At 37.8% G+C, this 14,458-nt stretch overlaps 1 protein-coding gene across 2 annotated transcripts in view; it reads left to right on the plus strand.

The window, feature by feature from the left end:
* Positions 1-14,458, plus strand: part of NBEAL1 (neurobeachin like 1) — an 88,776-nt gene that overhangs the window by 27,928 nt on the left and 46,390 nt on the right. Inside the window, exons 6-13 of one of the 2 annotated variants that reach the window (XM_082001657.1) lie at positions 1,574-1,656; positions 3,959-4,044; positions 5,633-5,939; positions 6,964-7,070; positions 10,383-10,469; positions 11,917-12,000; positions 13,586-13,684; positions 13,789-14,369. In XM_082001657.1, the coding sequence (XP_081857783.1) occupies positions 1,574-1,656; positions 3,959-4,044; positions 5,633-5,939; positions 6,964-7,070; positions 10,383-10,469; positions 11,917-12,000; positions 13,586-13,684; positions 13,789-14,369 (1,434 nt within the window). The remainder of the gene's footprint in view (positions 1-1,573; positions 1,657-3,958; positions 4,045-5,632; positions 5,940-6,963; positions 7,071-10,382; positions 10,470-11,916; positions 12,001-13,585; positions 13,685-13,788; positions 14,370-14,458) is intronic. The other variant, XM_082001658.1, reaches the window with a different exon arrangement.

Below are 14,458 nucleotides of genomic sequence, written 5' to 3' on the forward strand. Positions count from 1 at the left end.
TTTGAAATTGCTAGTGATTCACTTTATCTGCTATAACTGACTCTTCAGAGACGTCTTATAAATTTCTGAGAGGGATTTTTCATGTACAGTTCTCTCTTACTAGCCGCAAATTAATTACAATAATATTAAATATACCTGGTCTTGTATAGTTAATGTATTTTTCTGCTGTGTTTATAAGGGTTGAAGTTGTTTGCTCCTTGCTGCTAATCATTCAGAGCTACTTTTCCTTTAAGTCCTCAATTTTATTTCTATTGGGACCATTTTGGCATGTATCAAATATTGGAACTGTGTATGCAAATAACTAAAGGTGTAGAGAGTTTGTATCTCATGTTACCTAGTCTTGTAAAACCTCAGGTCCATTCTCACAGTATACATTCTGTAGAGGTAGCACAGCATTTGTGCTAGCTCTGTGACTTGCATTTGTGCAGTGAGTCACTGTGCACACAGAGTGGGGATTGTGTAAGCTACTGGGGTTTCTTTGTAGCTCAAAACCTGCAGTATGCCGTAATACCGCATGAGGCTTTATGAGGCTGTTCTAGAAACAGAAGGTAGTATTCTCAATAACCCCTTGAATCGTTGTGCACAGAGTTTTAAGGAGCATGTAAGGATCACAATTTCTGGTATTTTTGTGCAACATGAGGATTCCCCTTTCCTAGGACAGAGCATGAATTGACACCAGTTCTTACACATGGCCTGCCAGTGTACTGCTAAGCTGTTTTCAGATTCAGTGTAGGTAATGCCAGCACATCTCGTGGTATCTGAGGTAAAGTGTAAGTGCTCAAAATCAATGAATTTTTAAGCAATGAAAGTGCAGAATTTGTCAATGAATCAATATAATCACACCATGGAAAAGTGTTATGCTTTCTGAAACTGGTTATAGTTTAAATATCTTTTAAAAATCACAACATATTTCCTGGCAGTCTAAAAGTTAAAACAAAATTAAATTTGAGGATGTACTGAGAGATGTTTGGTTGTAACTGACCAACATAAAGGTCCTTCCATGGCTTGCTTCTTTCAAAAACTGGCTCATTTTTCTAAACTGGTGGAACAAGGAAGCCAAAAGGAATGGGGTTGGCAGACCTCGTTGAATTAGGGCAAAATAAGTTATTGAAGATAACAGTATAGATATGTTGCATCTTTGAAGAGAAGTTTCTAAGTGTTATCAGTAGAATTATATCCCTTTAATTTGTTTCTCCCTCGTAATGAATGCATAATAATGTTTTGTGCCCATTTCAAATTGCATGGTTAAGAAATTTGGCAGTCTAGCTGGTGGCTTAGTTACAGTAAACAAGGACTAAGTAACAGATTGCTAGCTTATTTTTTTAAAAAAAACCCCCTAAACCATATTGTAAAAAGTTAAAGTATGTCTAGGAGCAGAACAGTAAATATGGGATTAGCTGCCATTCATTTTTTCAGGATGAAATACTATTTTACTATTTTTTTTGATCCTGCAGGCAAAAGATAACTCCTCATTTTTGGCAGTGTTTTCTATTATGAAGTCATAAATTAATAAGTCATAAACAAAAGTATCATACCTAATTTCTTTGATGTGTCTTTTTGAATGTAATTGCAGACGTTTCCTTAGTACAGTGGAAAAGAACAGACAGAAGTATAAACCAGCTTCCCTCACTGTTGAGTTTGTCCCTTTCTTTTACCGTGAGTATTATCAACAGCATGTTTAAAAGTAGTCATCTTTGGCGGAGTGATCTTGGTGATTCCAAGTTCCTTTCCTCTAAGAATGCCTGATAAATATAAAAGCACCATACTTGCTTCCTGAGGCTGAATGAAGTGGGTTGCTCTGTTTGCTTGTTTTTTGCTCTGAGCATCACCATCTTGCCATTCTTACTCATCTTTTAAAGCCTGGGTTTTTTCAGACTTCCATTCAGTGCCTAATGAGGTTTAATAGGGTTGGTTCTGTGAATTGCCAACTTTCCCATTTACTAGGGTACATACAGTGATTGCCCATAAGATCCCTGTAGCAACTGTAATGATAACTCCTATGGAAAAATAATCTTAGGAAAGTGTTCATGCATTTTTGTCTCTTAATATGATTTAACAGCTAGAAAGAAGGAAACTCTGTGCCATCCAACTGGCAAATGCACCTTGGACTGCAGTTTGGGAAACTGCTCTGTTTCATCTCTGGTTAAGTCATTAAATATCATTATGGCTACTTTGGAATTCATGTGTTCTTACTATTGCAGTTTGGCTGTGTGGAAAAGGAGGACTTCTGTGGCCATGTTCTGTACTTAAGTCTTGGGAAGGTGGGATGCCCAGCTAGTTTGCCAGTTTAGCACACCAAAGTGCTAGTGCCAACAGAATTGTAGGAGCAGAAATGTTACGGAGTGATGGGGATATGAGTGAAATCATCCCTTTTTGCACCTGTTAACTCAGCTTTAATGGAAAGTAATAAAAGGAAGGTTCTATTCCTAGAGTGGTAGCATTTATGAATTTGGTTTCTTTAGGTTTGAGTCACATACTCATCCTGTTCCTTGAGATTCCCTCTCTGTGTACATAAAATAGGCTAGTTGCCAAAAAAATCAAAGAACTGATGCCAGTAAAATGCCATTATTTTTGTGCCAGAGCGCTGGAAGCCCACTCTAAAGGCTGCTACTGAGGAGTGTCATCTGCAGGTTGTCTCCTTCCCATTCAGTGCATTGCATTCTAATTCCTCCTAAATCCTTTAAATATTATATACTGTGACTGAGCTACAAGTGTACTAATTAGCTGGCAGATACTCATCTGCTGGTTGGCCAACTGTCAGGAGAGAGAGAACAAAAAATTGCTGAGCATGTGCTTTAGACATTCAGATATGGCAGCACTAATTTGATGCTTTTTTTGGTCTACCCAGCCTAATGATTTATTCACAATCTGCTAGGTACTGCTCTCTTGAATTTGTCTGAGGTTCCCCGAAACATTCAGAGGCTGTAAGTCAAGGGAGTGGTGAGACTAGCAGTCAACAGTGTGAATATCTAAGCTTTGTTTCCTTTGAAGACCAGATTTAAAAAATAACTGTGCAATTTTCTTTTAAAACAGGCTCACACATTCAGTATATAGTCAGAAATCTTACTTGCCAATACTTGGTAATTGTCTTAAAAGTGTTAATATTATTTTAATGAATATAAAATTCTTGCATTTTCAGTTTCTGTTGCTTGCTTAAAATCTCAGTTTTTACAAAACTAAGCCATTATCTGTTCTATATCAAAGTTATTGGAAGTTTTATGATGGTTAATTCCAAATAAAATAACCCTTTGTAGTTTGTTGCAGCTGCTCTGAGTCTAAGGTTATTGCTATAGAAACAATATCCAGGTTATATCTATTGCTAAGAAGAGATCATGAGGCTGTTTATAACTAGTTTATATCAGATATGGCATGAGAAGAGATGCAGTATAATTGTCTTTACAGAGACTACTGCTAGAAAGGTTACAGACCTGCACAGACTTCCCTGGGAAGTTTGGCTTACATAGAGCAAGCTCAGGGACTGTTTCTCTGAGCTACCTGCACTGCATATGGCATTAGACTTCTCTGTGCCAAAATTGCTCTAATCTTTGTCATGCTTGCTAACTGTTTGCCTGTTAACACGTCCTTCTATTTCCCATTAGTATGGACAAAATGGGCTCATTTTACATGATGGATCAGATAAACAGTTGTATGTCTATAGTTCTGTCAGCCTACATTAAAAGCTTTATGGAAGCTGAAGGTTTGGGCCTGTGAATTCCTGATAAATGTGATCTTGTCATGTTACTTTGATAATGTTGGAATTGATGTGTTTGTGTCTGATTTATGTAAAAGACAGTGGAGATTATATACTTGAAATTCTTTTAAAATTTGCATGATGACAGGGAGTAGAGCAGCTTTTCTTATTACTTCATTAGTTGGTGGGTTTTTTGGGAGGAAAAACTTTGTATAACTTGTTTGACCAAAGTAAGGAATATTTCTCCTTTTTATTTACTCCAATCAGAATGCTTTCAAGAAAGTGAACATCTCAAAGAAAGCCTAAAATGTTGCCTGCTACATCTCTTTGGAGCTATTGTGGCTGGTGGTCAGGTAAGGATGTTCTAAACTCTTCAGCTGCTGAAGCTTCCAAATGCCTGTTCATTGTTTAAGGCTTATAGATACACCATAACCCATAAATGAGAAGAATTTATTATTGACTATGAATTGTTTGTTTGTCTTATGAAGTTTGGGTCATTCTGTGCAATAGCATCTAAATGCTAAAAGCTAGGTCCTGCTTTCAAATCGCAGTAGAAATTTGCTGTCTTCAGTAAGTACATATTCATATGAACTTACTGTAGTATTTTTGTGTCATACAGAAAAAATGTGGGTAACTAGATTAGAAGTTTCCACCTGCAAAGATGGAAGTTTTGTATTAACACATGAAATTCATCTAGCTTACTTCCCAATGTTGGAAGTAAAACGTTTTAGTAAGAGGCACAGGGCCTTTAAATAGCTGGGAAGCTATTTAAAATCTTTGAAAGAACATGAAGAAAAGAGGATGTTGATCATCAGCAAGGTCAATATCCACTCTCTTGGCTGACTTCTGTAATGTGCTATTTAGTCTGGTCACAAGCAAATGTTACTTCTGATGATCCAGAAGAGAAAGCTTTTTAAATGTTGTCAGGGAGCAGCAAAGCTAGACAGTGCTCCACCAGGGAAGGCAAGCTGAGACTGAGCATGATGACCAGGCAGGCAGAGGCAGTTGACCTCACTGGCAAAAGGTGAAGTCTCACTATGCCTGAACAAGGTGATGAGGGTGGGTCTGGTGGTAGTAACCAGGATCAGGCAGCCCAGATCACCAGACAAGTCTGTAGTGATGAAGCCTGAGATCAAGCCAGGAAGTCTGGTCAGCACATCAGGGTGGGAATTTGGTCTAGTGATGGTAACTAGGGTCAGTCAAGAGGCCGGTGGTTGCCAGGCCCATCCATAGTGACGTGGCAAGTCTAAGGTCAAGCCGGGCCGTCAAGTCTGTGGGTCAGGTTCAAGACAGTAAATGGTCAGGCATGGACATGGCTGCAGTATAGCTCAGGCAGGTAAAAGGTTGAGAGCTGCAGCTTGAATGCAGCTCCCTAGAGAAGGCAGGACGTCCCTGACAAGGCTTATCAAAGCTTCTACAAGGCTGGGCTCATAAGCCTATGCAATCAGACCTCCTGGAAGAGAGGTGAGGGAAATGCACTCAGGGTGCAGACAAATGTTTGCTAATTATTATGTTCTTTTCAAAAATTTTATAGTATGAATCTTGTGATCTAAAATGAAAATTCAAGTGAAGGTTTACCTAGAATTAGCAGTTTATCAAGGCTACCTTATAAGAATTTTGTAACATTATATGTTATATCAATGCACATATATGCATTTAAATTAGATTTCCTTTTCCCTGTAAGCATTCCCTTTGAAAAAGAAAGCCAAGATAAGTGAACAAGGTGGCATGCATTTCATCTGTAGCCATCAATATAATCCAAGTAAAATGTTTCATATTTATTTAACAATTACAGGGCATTAACAGACATAATAATGCATATTGCATGGTTTGGATAATTCAGATAAAAACTGCTGGTTTGAAGAGGTTTGATTTTATTCATATATTTATTTATTTGTTGTTATTTTTTCCTTAATCACTTTTTTCCCCCATGGGTTTCAGAGGAATGCTCTTCAAGCAATATCTCCTGCCACAATGGAAGTCTTGATGCGAGTTTTAGCAGACTGTGACAACTGGGATGACAGGAACCCCGAGGAAGTGAGCAGGAAGGCAGAGCTGACTCTGAAGTGCCTGACAGAAGTTGTCCATATCCTTCTAACCAGCAGTTCTGACCAGCGGCAAGTGGAGACGAGTACAATATTGGAGAACTATTTCAAGTTGCTTAATTCAGACCATTCAGCTTTACCTAATCCAAGGCGATGCAAGCAGTGGGAGAGCAGGTTCATAGCACTACAGATCCAAATGCTGAGTGAGTACCCAATTGTGCAGTTCCTTTAAATATCTCTTAATAATAGCGCCAAAGCAAGTAATGGTTGAACCATGATAGTAATATAGCTGAATGTTCTACCAAAAAAGTTCACTTGGCTAAGCAATTGAAAAATTTCAAGCATTTCTTCATTGACATTACTCTAAATGCAATCTCGTTTAATTATTCACTACAAAAGAAACGGAAGAAACCATATCTGATTGCTACCATTTAATCAGAGTGTCAAGGTTCACAGACTGCCAGTCTCTGTCAAAAAAAAAAACCAACAAAAACCAACCAAGCAACCAACCACAAAAACAAAACAAAAAAAAACCCCAAAACAAAACCAAACACTTTTGCAGCTGACACTCATCAGCACCTTAATAATTGCAGAGTAAGATGGGTCTGTAGTAAAATACCCGTATGTTGGCTGTTTTGTGATAGTTTGCTTTTCAGATAGCATTATTGTAAGCATTGACCAAAGGTGATGGACTGAAACAGGTTTAAGTCACTGGATAAGAATTCAGGTTTTGGAGTGTTTTTGCACTTTGTTCAGAGTGGGAAATACAAATAAAGGTGTTTCTTTTCCCAAACTTCCAATAAAATTGAGGGATAGTACTGAGGTGATGAAGAATGCTTACAGTATAAGACTGCTGTGAAATGCAGAGTAATTGCTTGATGAGGAAGCAAGCAAGTGTTTGTGTGCTCTAAATAAAAGGCATGGTGCTTATGTACTCACAAATGGCAATGACTTAGAGCCTAAAAGCAATCAAAGATCTTTGGTAGCTGAATTTTCTCCAGATACAGTGGGTTACGTGATAATTTTTACAACATCAGAATGTTTAGCTTTAGGCTTAGTGCTTTGTGCTTAAAACACACATCATTCTTGACCGAAGAATTCACAGCATATAGTTTGTTGTATAATTTTTTTACCCATGTTTATTATGTAATGTTCTGCACAAAAAAAATGCTTGATGGATTTGGGAAGTGTTTTGTCTTTGATGCCAGTTCTGTTTTAATTTTATAGATACCATCACAGCCATGTTAGACTGCACAGATAGGCCTGTTCTGCAGGCAATTTTCCTTAACAGTAACTGCTTTGAACATCTCATTCGACTGTTGCAGAACTGCAAGGTAAATTTTCCTTTATCAGCATACTTCTAACAAAACCTGTCTTGTAATATTGCAAGAACATTAATTACCTTTATATCATCCTTTTGAATTAGATGCAATTTTATAGTGTCTACATACCGGAAGTAAAACTTTGGACCGGTTAGAGCTACTAATGCCATGAACGATCTGAAAGACCCAAGTTGCTCTAAAATCTTTTTTTATTCCTAATGAGGTAGAGGTGTTTCTTGTCTTTTTTGTGGTTAAAGCAGTGAATGCTTATTTTGAGTCCTGAGCAAAATACTTTTACAGACTCTACTTGGTCTCTAAAATCTGCTAAGTTTGTTACTGGAATCAATTCCTGGCCCCTTTTTGGGTTTTTTTGGGGGTGGGTGGGTGTGTGTGTGGTTTATGTTCTGTCACTGGATTACTAGGAAGTCACTTACAACTGCTGCCAGATGGAGGTCTGAATTCTAATTTCAGAGGCGTATTTTTCCATCTAAAGAAACCTTACTGGTGTGCCTTTGTAAGTGTTGAAAAATATTTGAGTCTCTTGTAGCTGACATGTAACAGCTTGAGCTCATGTTTTAAATGTTGATTGTTCTCCTTCTACATAGGATTTAGAGTTTACATAGATGTTGTGTTTTCATCTCAATCGTAGATAGTCATAATTTGCAAACTAGGGTCTTCCATTAATTGCTTTGTAGATTTCTTTCTTCCCCTGTGGAAAAGAACATAGATATGATGTAACTCTGTGGAATATTTTATTTTTATTTTTGTGATGTGTTGGTGGCATAGGTATTTTGAGTTCTTTTAATGCTAGATAATTTAGTGCTGACTACAGTATGCAATTTGATTCAAATCCATTTAGATTTTGGATTAGAACATACTTCAGTGCAGTGATATATTAAAAATAAACGTGTTTGGATTACGTCTTAACTGTAGTTGTAATCAGTGGCTTAATGCCAACTGACTTGAAGTGTTTTGAATAGTGTTGGTAGTTTTTTATCTCCTGAAAAGACATTGCTTGACCTTTCTATTTTCCTCCTCTGGGAATCTGTGCTTATTCTTGTACTGACCTTGTACTCTTAAGAAATTTCTGTTTTAGTTTCTTCTCAAATCATCAAGCAGTGTAATGTTTACCTGTTCATGGAGACTCTAGTTATGTCCCTGCTCTCATATAAACAAGTGGTGGAATTTAAGAAAGCACGAACAGCTACTCTACTTTTGCAGCTTGCTCCTTTTATTTTTATTTTTATTCTGCCTATATGTGTGTCATAAGATATGCTCTTTTGAGGTATTTTTCCTGTGATACAGTCTCACATATTACTATGATTGATTTGATATCAATGCTGCCAGTATGCTACATAGTGGTTTTTTAGCCTTTCACAGTCAAAATACCCCCAAGAATGAGAAGCAGGGAGAGGGTGGAGGCTGGGAAGGTGTTGTATATTTGTATTTTCCAGTATACCGTCTCTCCATTCTTTTTCAAAGCCAAATAGCAATGATGACTTTAGCTGTGGAATGAGTATTTCTCTTTATCAACTGAGAGGTGGAGACCTTATTTCTAGACATTTTTTCTTTACCTATGAAAATTTTGCTGCTGGATTCACCAGCAAGCTGTGTAAAGCATAGTTCTGCAGCTCCGCAGATACCAGCAGAGTCCAGACACGTACCTGAAACGCAGGAAGCTATTGTATCTTTAGCAAATTTGAAGTGCAGGAAGTTTCCATGGAAAGAAGGGGTGAAGAAAATTCATACCACTATTTCTCCTGTAGGTATCCCAAAGAACTTGGGGTATTCAAGGCCATACTTTTAGTCATACTTCTTAGTCATTTGCAGTCCAACAGTCTTCTAAAATTTTTTTTTTTTTTAAATATTTACTGGTTTTAAGCCTTATGAGCAAACTGTCTTCCCCTAACTATGCTCTAGGGTTGGAGATCTGCACAAAAGCTAGAAGTATCAGGAGGTGCTTACTCTATATGGAGAATCGTTTAAAAAGCTGCTTTGCTGGCCCTGAATCTTTTCTCATCTATTTAAACTCTCTTAGAGGTCAGACTTTGAGCAAAGCACAATGACATTTGGCAGTACGCCTGGTTAAAAAAAATATTATTTTCTGAACAGCTTTTAAATAGGAGAATTACAACCATATGGACTTCATAATAAAAAATCTGTTTTTCCCTTTTACATTGTATTATCAGAATTGAAGTAACCCATATGAAAAATTTGGCTTTTTTTTCTTGCATCTCTGCATTTTTAATTCTGTATTCTTTTTATTTCCACTTGTTAATGTTATAACCCTCTGAGGCATATTATAGTTATTCTGCAGTGTTACATTCTCTTGACTGTCATATACCTTTCAAAATTACTTGTGTTTCTAACTATGTGCTTTTACACCTGTGTAAGTCAAAGTAATGTCGTGTTTTCCTTCTGTTTGCCCTATGGAAGTTGATTTCTCAGGTTGTTCCTCTTCAGAGAGACTGCTTAGCAGATAATGGAACGAAATGTATGAGGGGAAAAAAAAAAGGACAAATTGGGGATCTTTTTTAAACGCCTCAACAGAATCCAAAACCAGAAAAAGATAAATTTTAGTTCTGAGTAGGTTACAGCTAAACTTTGCACACAAAGTGACTGCAATCGATTATGAAGATATTTTGATGAGCTTTAAACTTGTGAATTCAAGGACTGACTGGGAATCCAGCTACCACACACAGAGCAGTTACTTAGATGAAGGTGCAGTATAGGCCTATGCTTGATTTAAAGCTGTTTACAACCTGATTCTTAGGATGACGGCAGAGATATTTTACACTTCCTCCTCTCCTAAAGGCTACGTGCCCCAGAAATGCTGTTGCTGTTTGAAGATTAAAGTATTCTGTCTAGGTATCTTCAGGTTTCACCTAGGATGAAACATAAGTAGAAAATAGTGAAACATCTGTAACTGTTTGTTTGCTAATGTCCCACTGTTGTCTTTACTACTTACAAGTAAATTTTTGAGAACCTCCTGTCATTGCATATTGTAAATGAAATCATAGTTGCTCAGCCAGTGACAGGTGCAAATTCCAGATAGATCTGTTTCCTTGTCTGAGCAATTACATATTTTCATTTAATACTGGGGGAGTGGAAAAAGCAATTACTATTTAGCAAAAATATAATGTAATCTTCAGTATTGTAGGAATTAACAGAAGACTAATATTGATGGAGAATTGTGTCTCACCAGTGTGAGAACTTTTTCTTTTTTGTATGTGAAATACAAATCCAATGCAGCCTCCACAGGTTTGGCTGTAGGTAACTGTTTAATGCAATCATTTCCATTATTCTTGTCTCTGTTTCTAACAGCTATTTTTAAATGCTAACAATAAAGTGGCAGACAAGAGTGAGAAAGACCTTACCAACAAATTACTGACAGAAATGAATGAGGACCAGGTACCTACCTAACCTGTATTTTGCTTCAGCTGAAGTCAAGACACAATCACAGGAAAATTGATTCCTGTGCTTCACCTTAACCACCCTCTTTAACCTTTCTGCAGCAAGATGATACAGCTGCACACATCACTATTTCCTGACTCTGGAAAACAATCTTTCTGAATAACAGGCTGAATTCAACCTCAGTTTTATTCATCCGCTTCAAATTGCAGATATTTGCAATAGATTGAGCCTCAGTTATGCTTCTTTTGAGGAAAAGGTGAAGTACATGAATGGAATCGAAATAAATTCTATCAGCCTGGTGGTGATTTTTTTTCCCCTCCCTTTCCTTTTTTGCTTCCTTGTCTGAGCACTGCGGTGTTTCGAATTCTGGGGCCTTGTTTGTGAATCTCAATGGTTGTATTTGATGTCCTGATTCTTTGCTTGTCATCAAGAACAGATGTTCACAAAACAATGGACAGGCTGAATCAGGGAGGTAGGAATAGCCTGTTGCTTTAATTTTCTCAAAATATTGTGGAAAGTTTCAAATGCAAATAGTTGTTGTATTAATTTTATAGTAGAAGTATTTCTTCTGATTAAAAAATGTACTGAAATGCTAAATACAAGGCATGATAATCCATAACTTGTGATTCTAGCTAATAGCTTTGGCTTTTTTAGAAACTCAGTGCAACACTCTAACCACATGTAAACGTTTCTTCACATCTAATAGTCTTCTGATTGTTGACATTTCATTTTCAAAATATGTCTGATATGCATATAATATTTCAGAGATGATGAGACAGAGTACGTACGTTCGCACATTTTTGCTAACTAGGTTTGCTGATGGGTGTGAAATAGTACTCCAACATTTTTGTCCTTAAAACTACCATAGAACTATCAATATAAACAAGAATTATAGGGGGGGAAAAAAATCAAGCGATGACTTAAAGTGGAAAAAGAGATGTTGATCAATGCGATGAGGCTATGCGTGAGGCAGCCACCTTAATGTGCTGGTGTGACTTACCTCTTATAATTTGTGTGTGTGTATTGCATTGGCATGTAGAGACTTAGATGGAGAAGAAAACACTTTGTATGAACTGCAGGTGCCTGTTTGTCCAGCCGTGCGCGCACACACACACACTGCAAGAGGTTTCCTAATTTGTTTTCCTCCCTCCCTCTTGAGGTTGTCCATTAGCCGCATGAGGAAAACCTGTTTGTTGATCAGAATATTTGAAGTGCAATGTGTGTTGTGAATGCTTCTCTCCTCTTGAAGTATGTGGCTGGTTGTCTACTGTTATAAAATTCCTTCTAAGCCACGGGGTTATGAAATCTTGGCTGGTGGGGAGGTGATTTTTGAAGCATGTTAGCAAACTCTTTGTTTCCCTCCTGACAGGAGAGGACAGTATAAATTTTGGAGCTGAACTATCATTGCACATTTGTATATAACTTCTGTACCTGCTACTTTCAGGTGTTTCAGGGACACCTAGACTGCTTGGCAGTATCAACCATTCAAGCCCTCACAGCAGTAATGCACAAGTCTCCAGCTGCTAAGGTAACAGTATATATGCAGAGATCTGTTTGCAGTAGGCTTCTTGATCTTGTTTCCAGTTAGTGTTTTTTTTTATCACGATATCTTCATGCATCTTGCTAATGAAGATGAGCAGATTGTGGTCACACATTCCTGTTGGATAGGAATAGCTGATTAGCATCCCTTACCCCTTTATAAGTGTCTAATGGCTGGACACTGAGCCATGTTTTCATCAAAACTGGAAGATCAGAGTGTTAATGGCTGTTGGAACCTTTGTAAAGTAAGTACATTGTTACTTGTCCCATGAATATGTGGGGTAGAAATAATAAGTATTTGCAGGAATTTTCAGGCAGGAGTTTGTGTTGTGGTTTTATCATGGCTTAACCATCCTTTTTACCTTAATCGTAACGGTTTGGACAGCAATACCATCCTGGACTAGGATGGTATTGCTGTTCAGATGGTGGTCTTGCTGTTCCCCTGCCCTTCATTTGTAGTTATTCTTGTAGTTTGGTAAATGGATAGGTTGTGGTTAGTTTGTGAATCTGACTGGAAGCTAAGCCCACAGAAGAATTATGTATTTATTCTTAGATTGCTGCGTTCATTAGATTCACCCCGTGGTTGAATGATTCCCTAGTCTTGGCGCAGGGAAAGGGATGTGGCTGCATGGTGGAGGCTAAAGGAAGAGAGAGAGAGTCATATGATTTGGTTGCTACTTGTGGTACAGTCTGAGTGAGAAATGACAGGGTCAGTTATGCTTCTTCAGTGCATTACTCGGTGCTTATTTTTCCACTGACTCTGGAAAGCCTGGGAAGAATTCTGTGTTGGAGGTAGGGACTGGCTGTGATTCACAAAGGGTCAGTAAAGTTTTCAATTTTACTTCCACTGCAACATTTTTTTTTCTTTCCATATTTACTTAAATGATCATCTCACTTTCGTTGACAGCTTCATCCTTTAAAAAAAAAAAAAAAAAAGTCTTAATTTCAGTGCAGAATACAGCCAGGAGAAGAGTATCCATTCCATACAATGTGTTGGCTGCTTACTAACTAAACCATAAATGGATCCCACATTTCAGATTTTACTGCTTGATTATCTTTTTTTTTCTTCATGTAAAATCAATTAGTATTGAGAAAAAACTTCCTTGGAACACTTTTTAATTTTTGAAGTGTTTAGGATGGGCACAACCTTAATCAAGCTGGTCTAGGAAAAATCTTTCACTCAAAAATTAATATTTGAACACTTGTAATTCTCAATATAATCACTTCATTTCATGCTATAGTTTGCATTTAAAAAAAAGCTATTAGTATTTTGTGATAGAATTAACATTGTGATTATACCAAACCAATTGTATTCTTGTATAGGTAATTATTAAAATATAACTTTAATCTTTTATTTGTTTATCTGCATGCTGCAGTGAGATCCTTCTCATCTGCAGCTTGCTAGAGATAGCACAGTGGACATATTATCAAAAAGAGATTTCTGTTCTGTAAAACGTTCTTCTAGCATTCTAATTATTTTGTGTCTAATATTGTGTTATATTAGAACCTGCTACATTAGACAGTCCATTTTTGTCCATTTTATTTGTTAGTGAGACTGGGATTTTTATCCTCAGGAGGTCTTCAAGGAGAGGATTGGTTATGCACACATATATGAGGTACTAAAATCGCTGGGTCAACCCTCACGGGAATTGCTGGAAGAACTCATGAATATGGTGAGATGTGCTGGCTTGGAATGCTAAAATGCTTGCATCTTCTCAACAGTATTTCTAGCCCTATTTTATTGTATTTCACGTCTGAGTTCTTTGCTGTTTTTCAGGCTGTTGAAGGTGACCACATGGCTGTTGGGATACTAGGCATTAGTAATGTCCAGCCCTTATTGCTGCTTATCCAGTGGCTTCCGGAACTAGAATCACATGACCTGCAGATTTTCATCTCAAATTGGTTGAGGCGAATCTGCTGTATTAACAGACAGAGTCGTGCCACGTGTGTCAATGCGAACATGGTCATCCGTATCATTGAGACACTAAATTCCCATTCCTTGCTCCATTGTACGTGTGCAGAGAATTTGATTGCTCTTCTGGGCTCCTTGGGAAGCCAGTCAATGGGCTCAGAAGAACTGCTTCAACTAATACGGCTCCTGAGGACTGAGGAACCAAAACGAGCTCACCCTTACGTTGTTCCAGTGATGCGAGCCATTCTGGCAATGGCCCGGAAGCAGGGCATGGCTAGTGCCTTGCAGTATTTCAACTTGTACCACAGCATGGCTGGAATTGCTGTTCCATCAATTCATAAGTGGCCAGGCTCTGCATTTTCTTTCAACGCTTGGCTCTGCCTTGACCAGGACCGGGTGGACCTGAGCACGACTAGCAAAAGTGGCAAGAGGAAGCAACTCTATAGGTATAGTTATTATAACTACTTAACAGCAATCTAGGTCATCTGTTCCCTCTGGCATATGGTACCCTATGACATGTGGTACTTCTGCTTAT

This window comes from Phaethon aethereus (genome assembly GCF_964289735.1).
Source record: "Phaethon aethereus genome assembly, chromosome: 6".
Lineage (NCBI taxonomy): Eukaryota > Metazoa > Chordata > Aves > Phaethontiformes > Phaethontidae > Phaethon > Phaethon aethereus.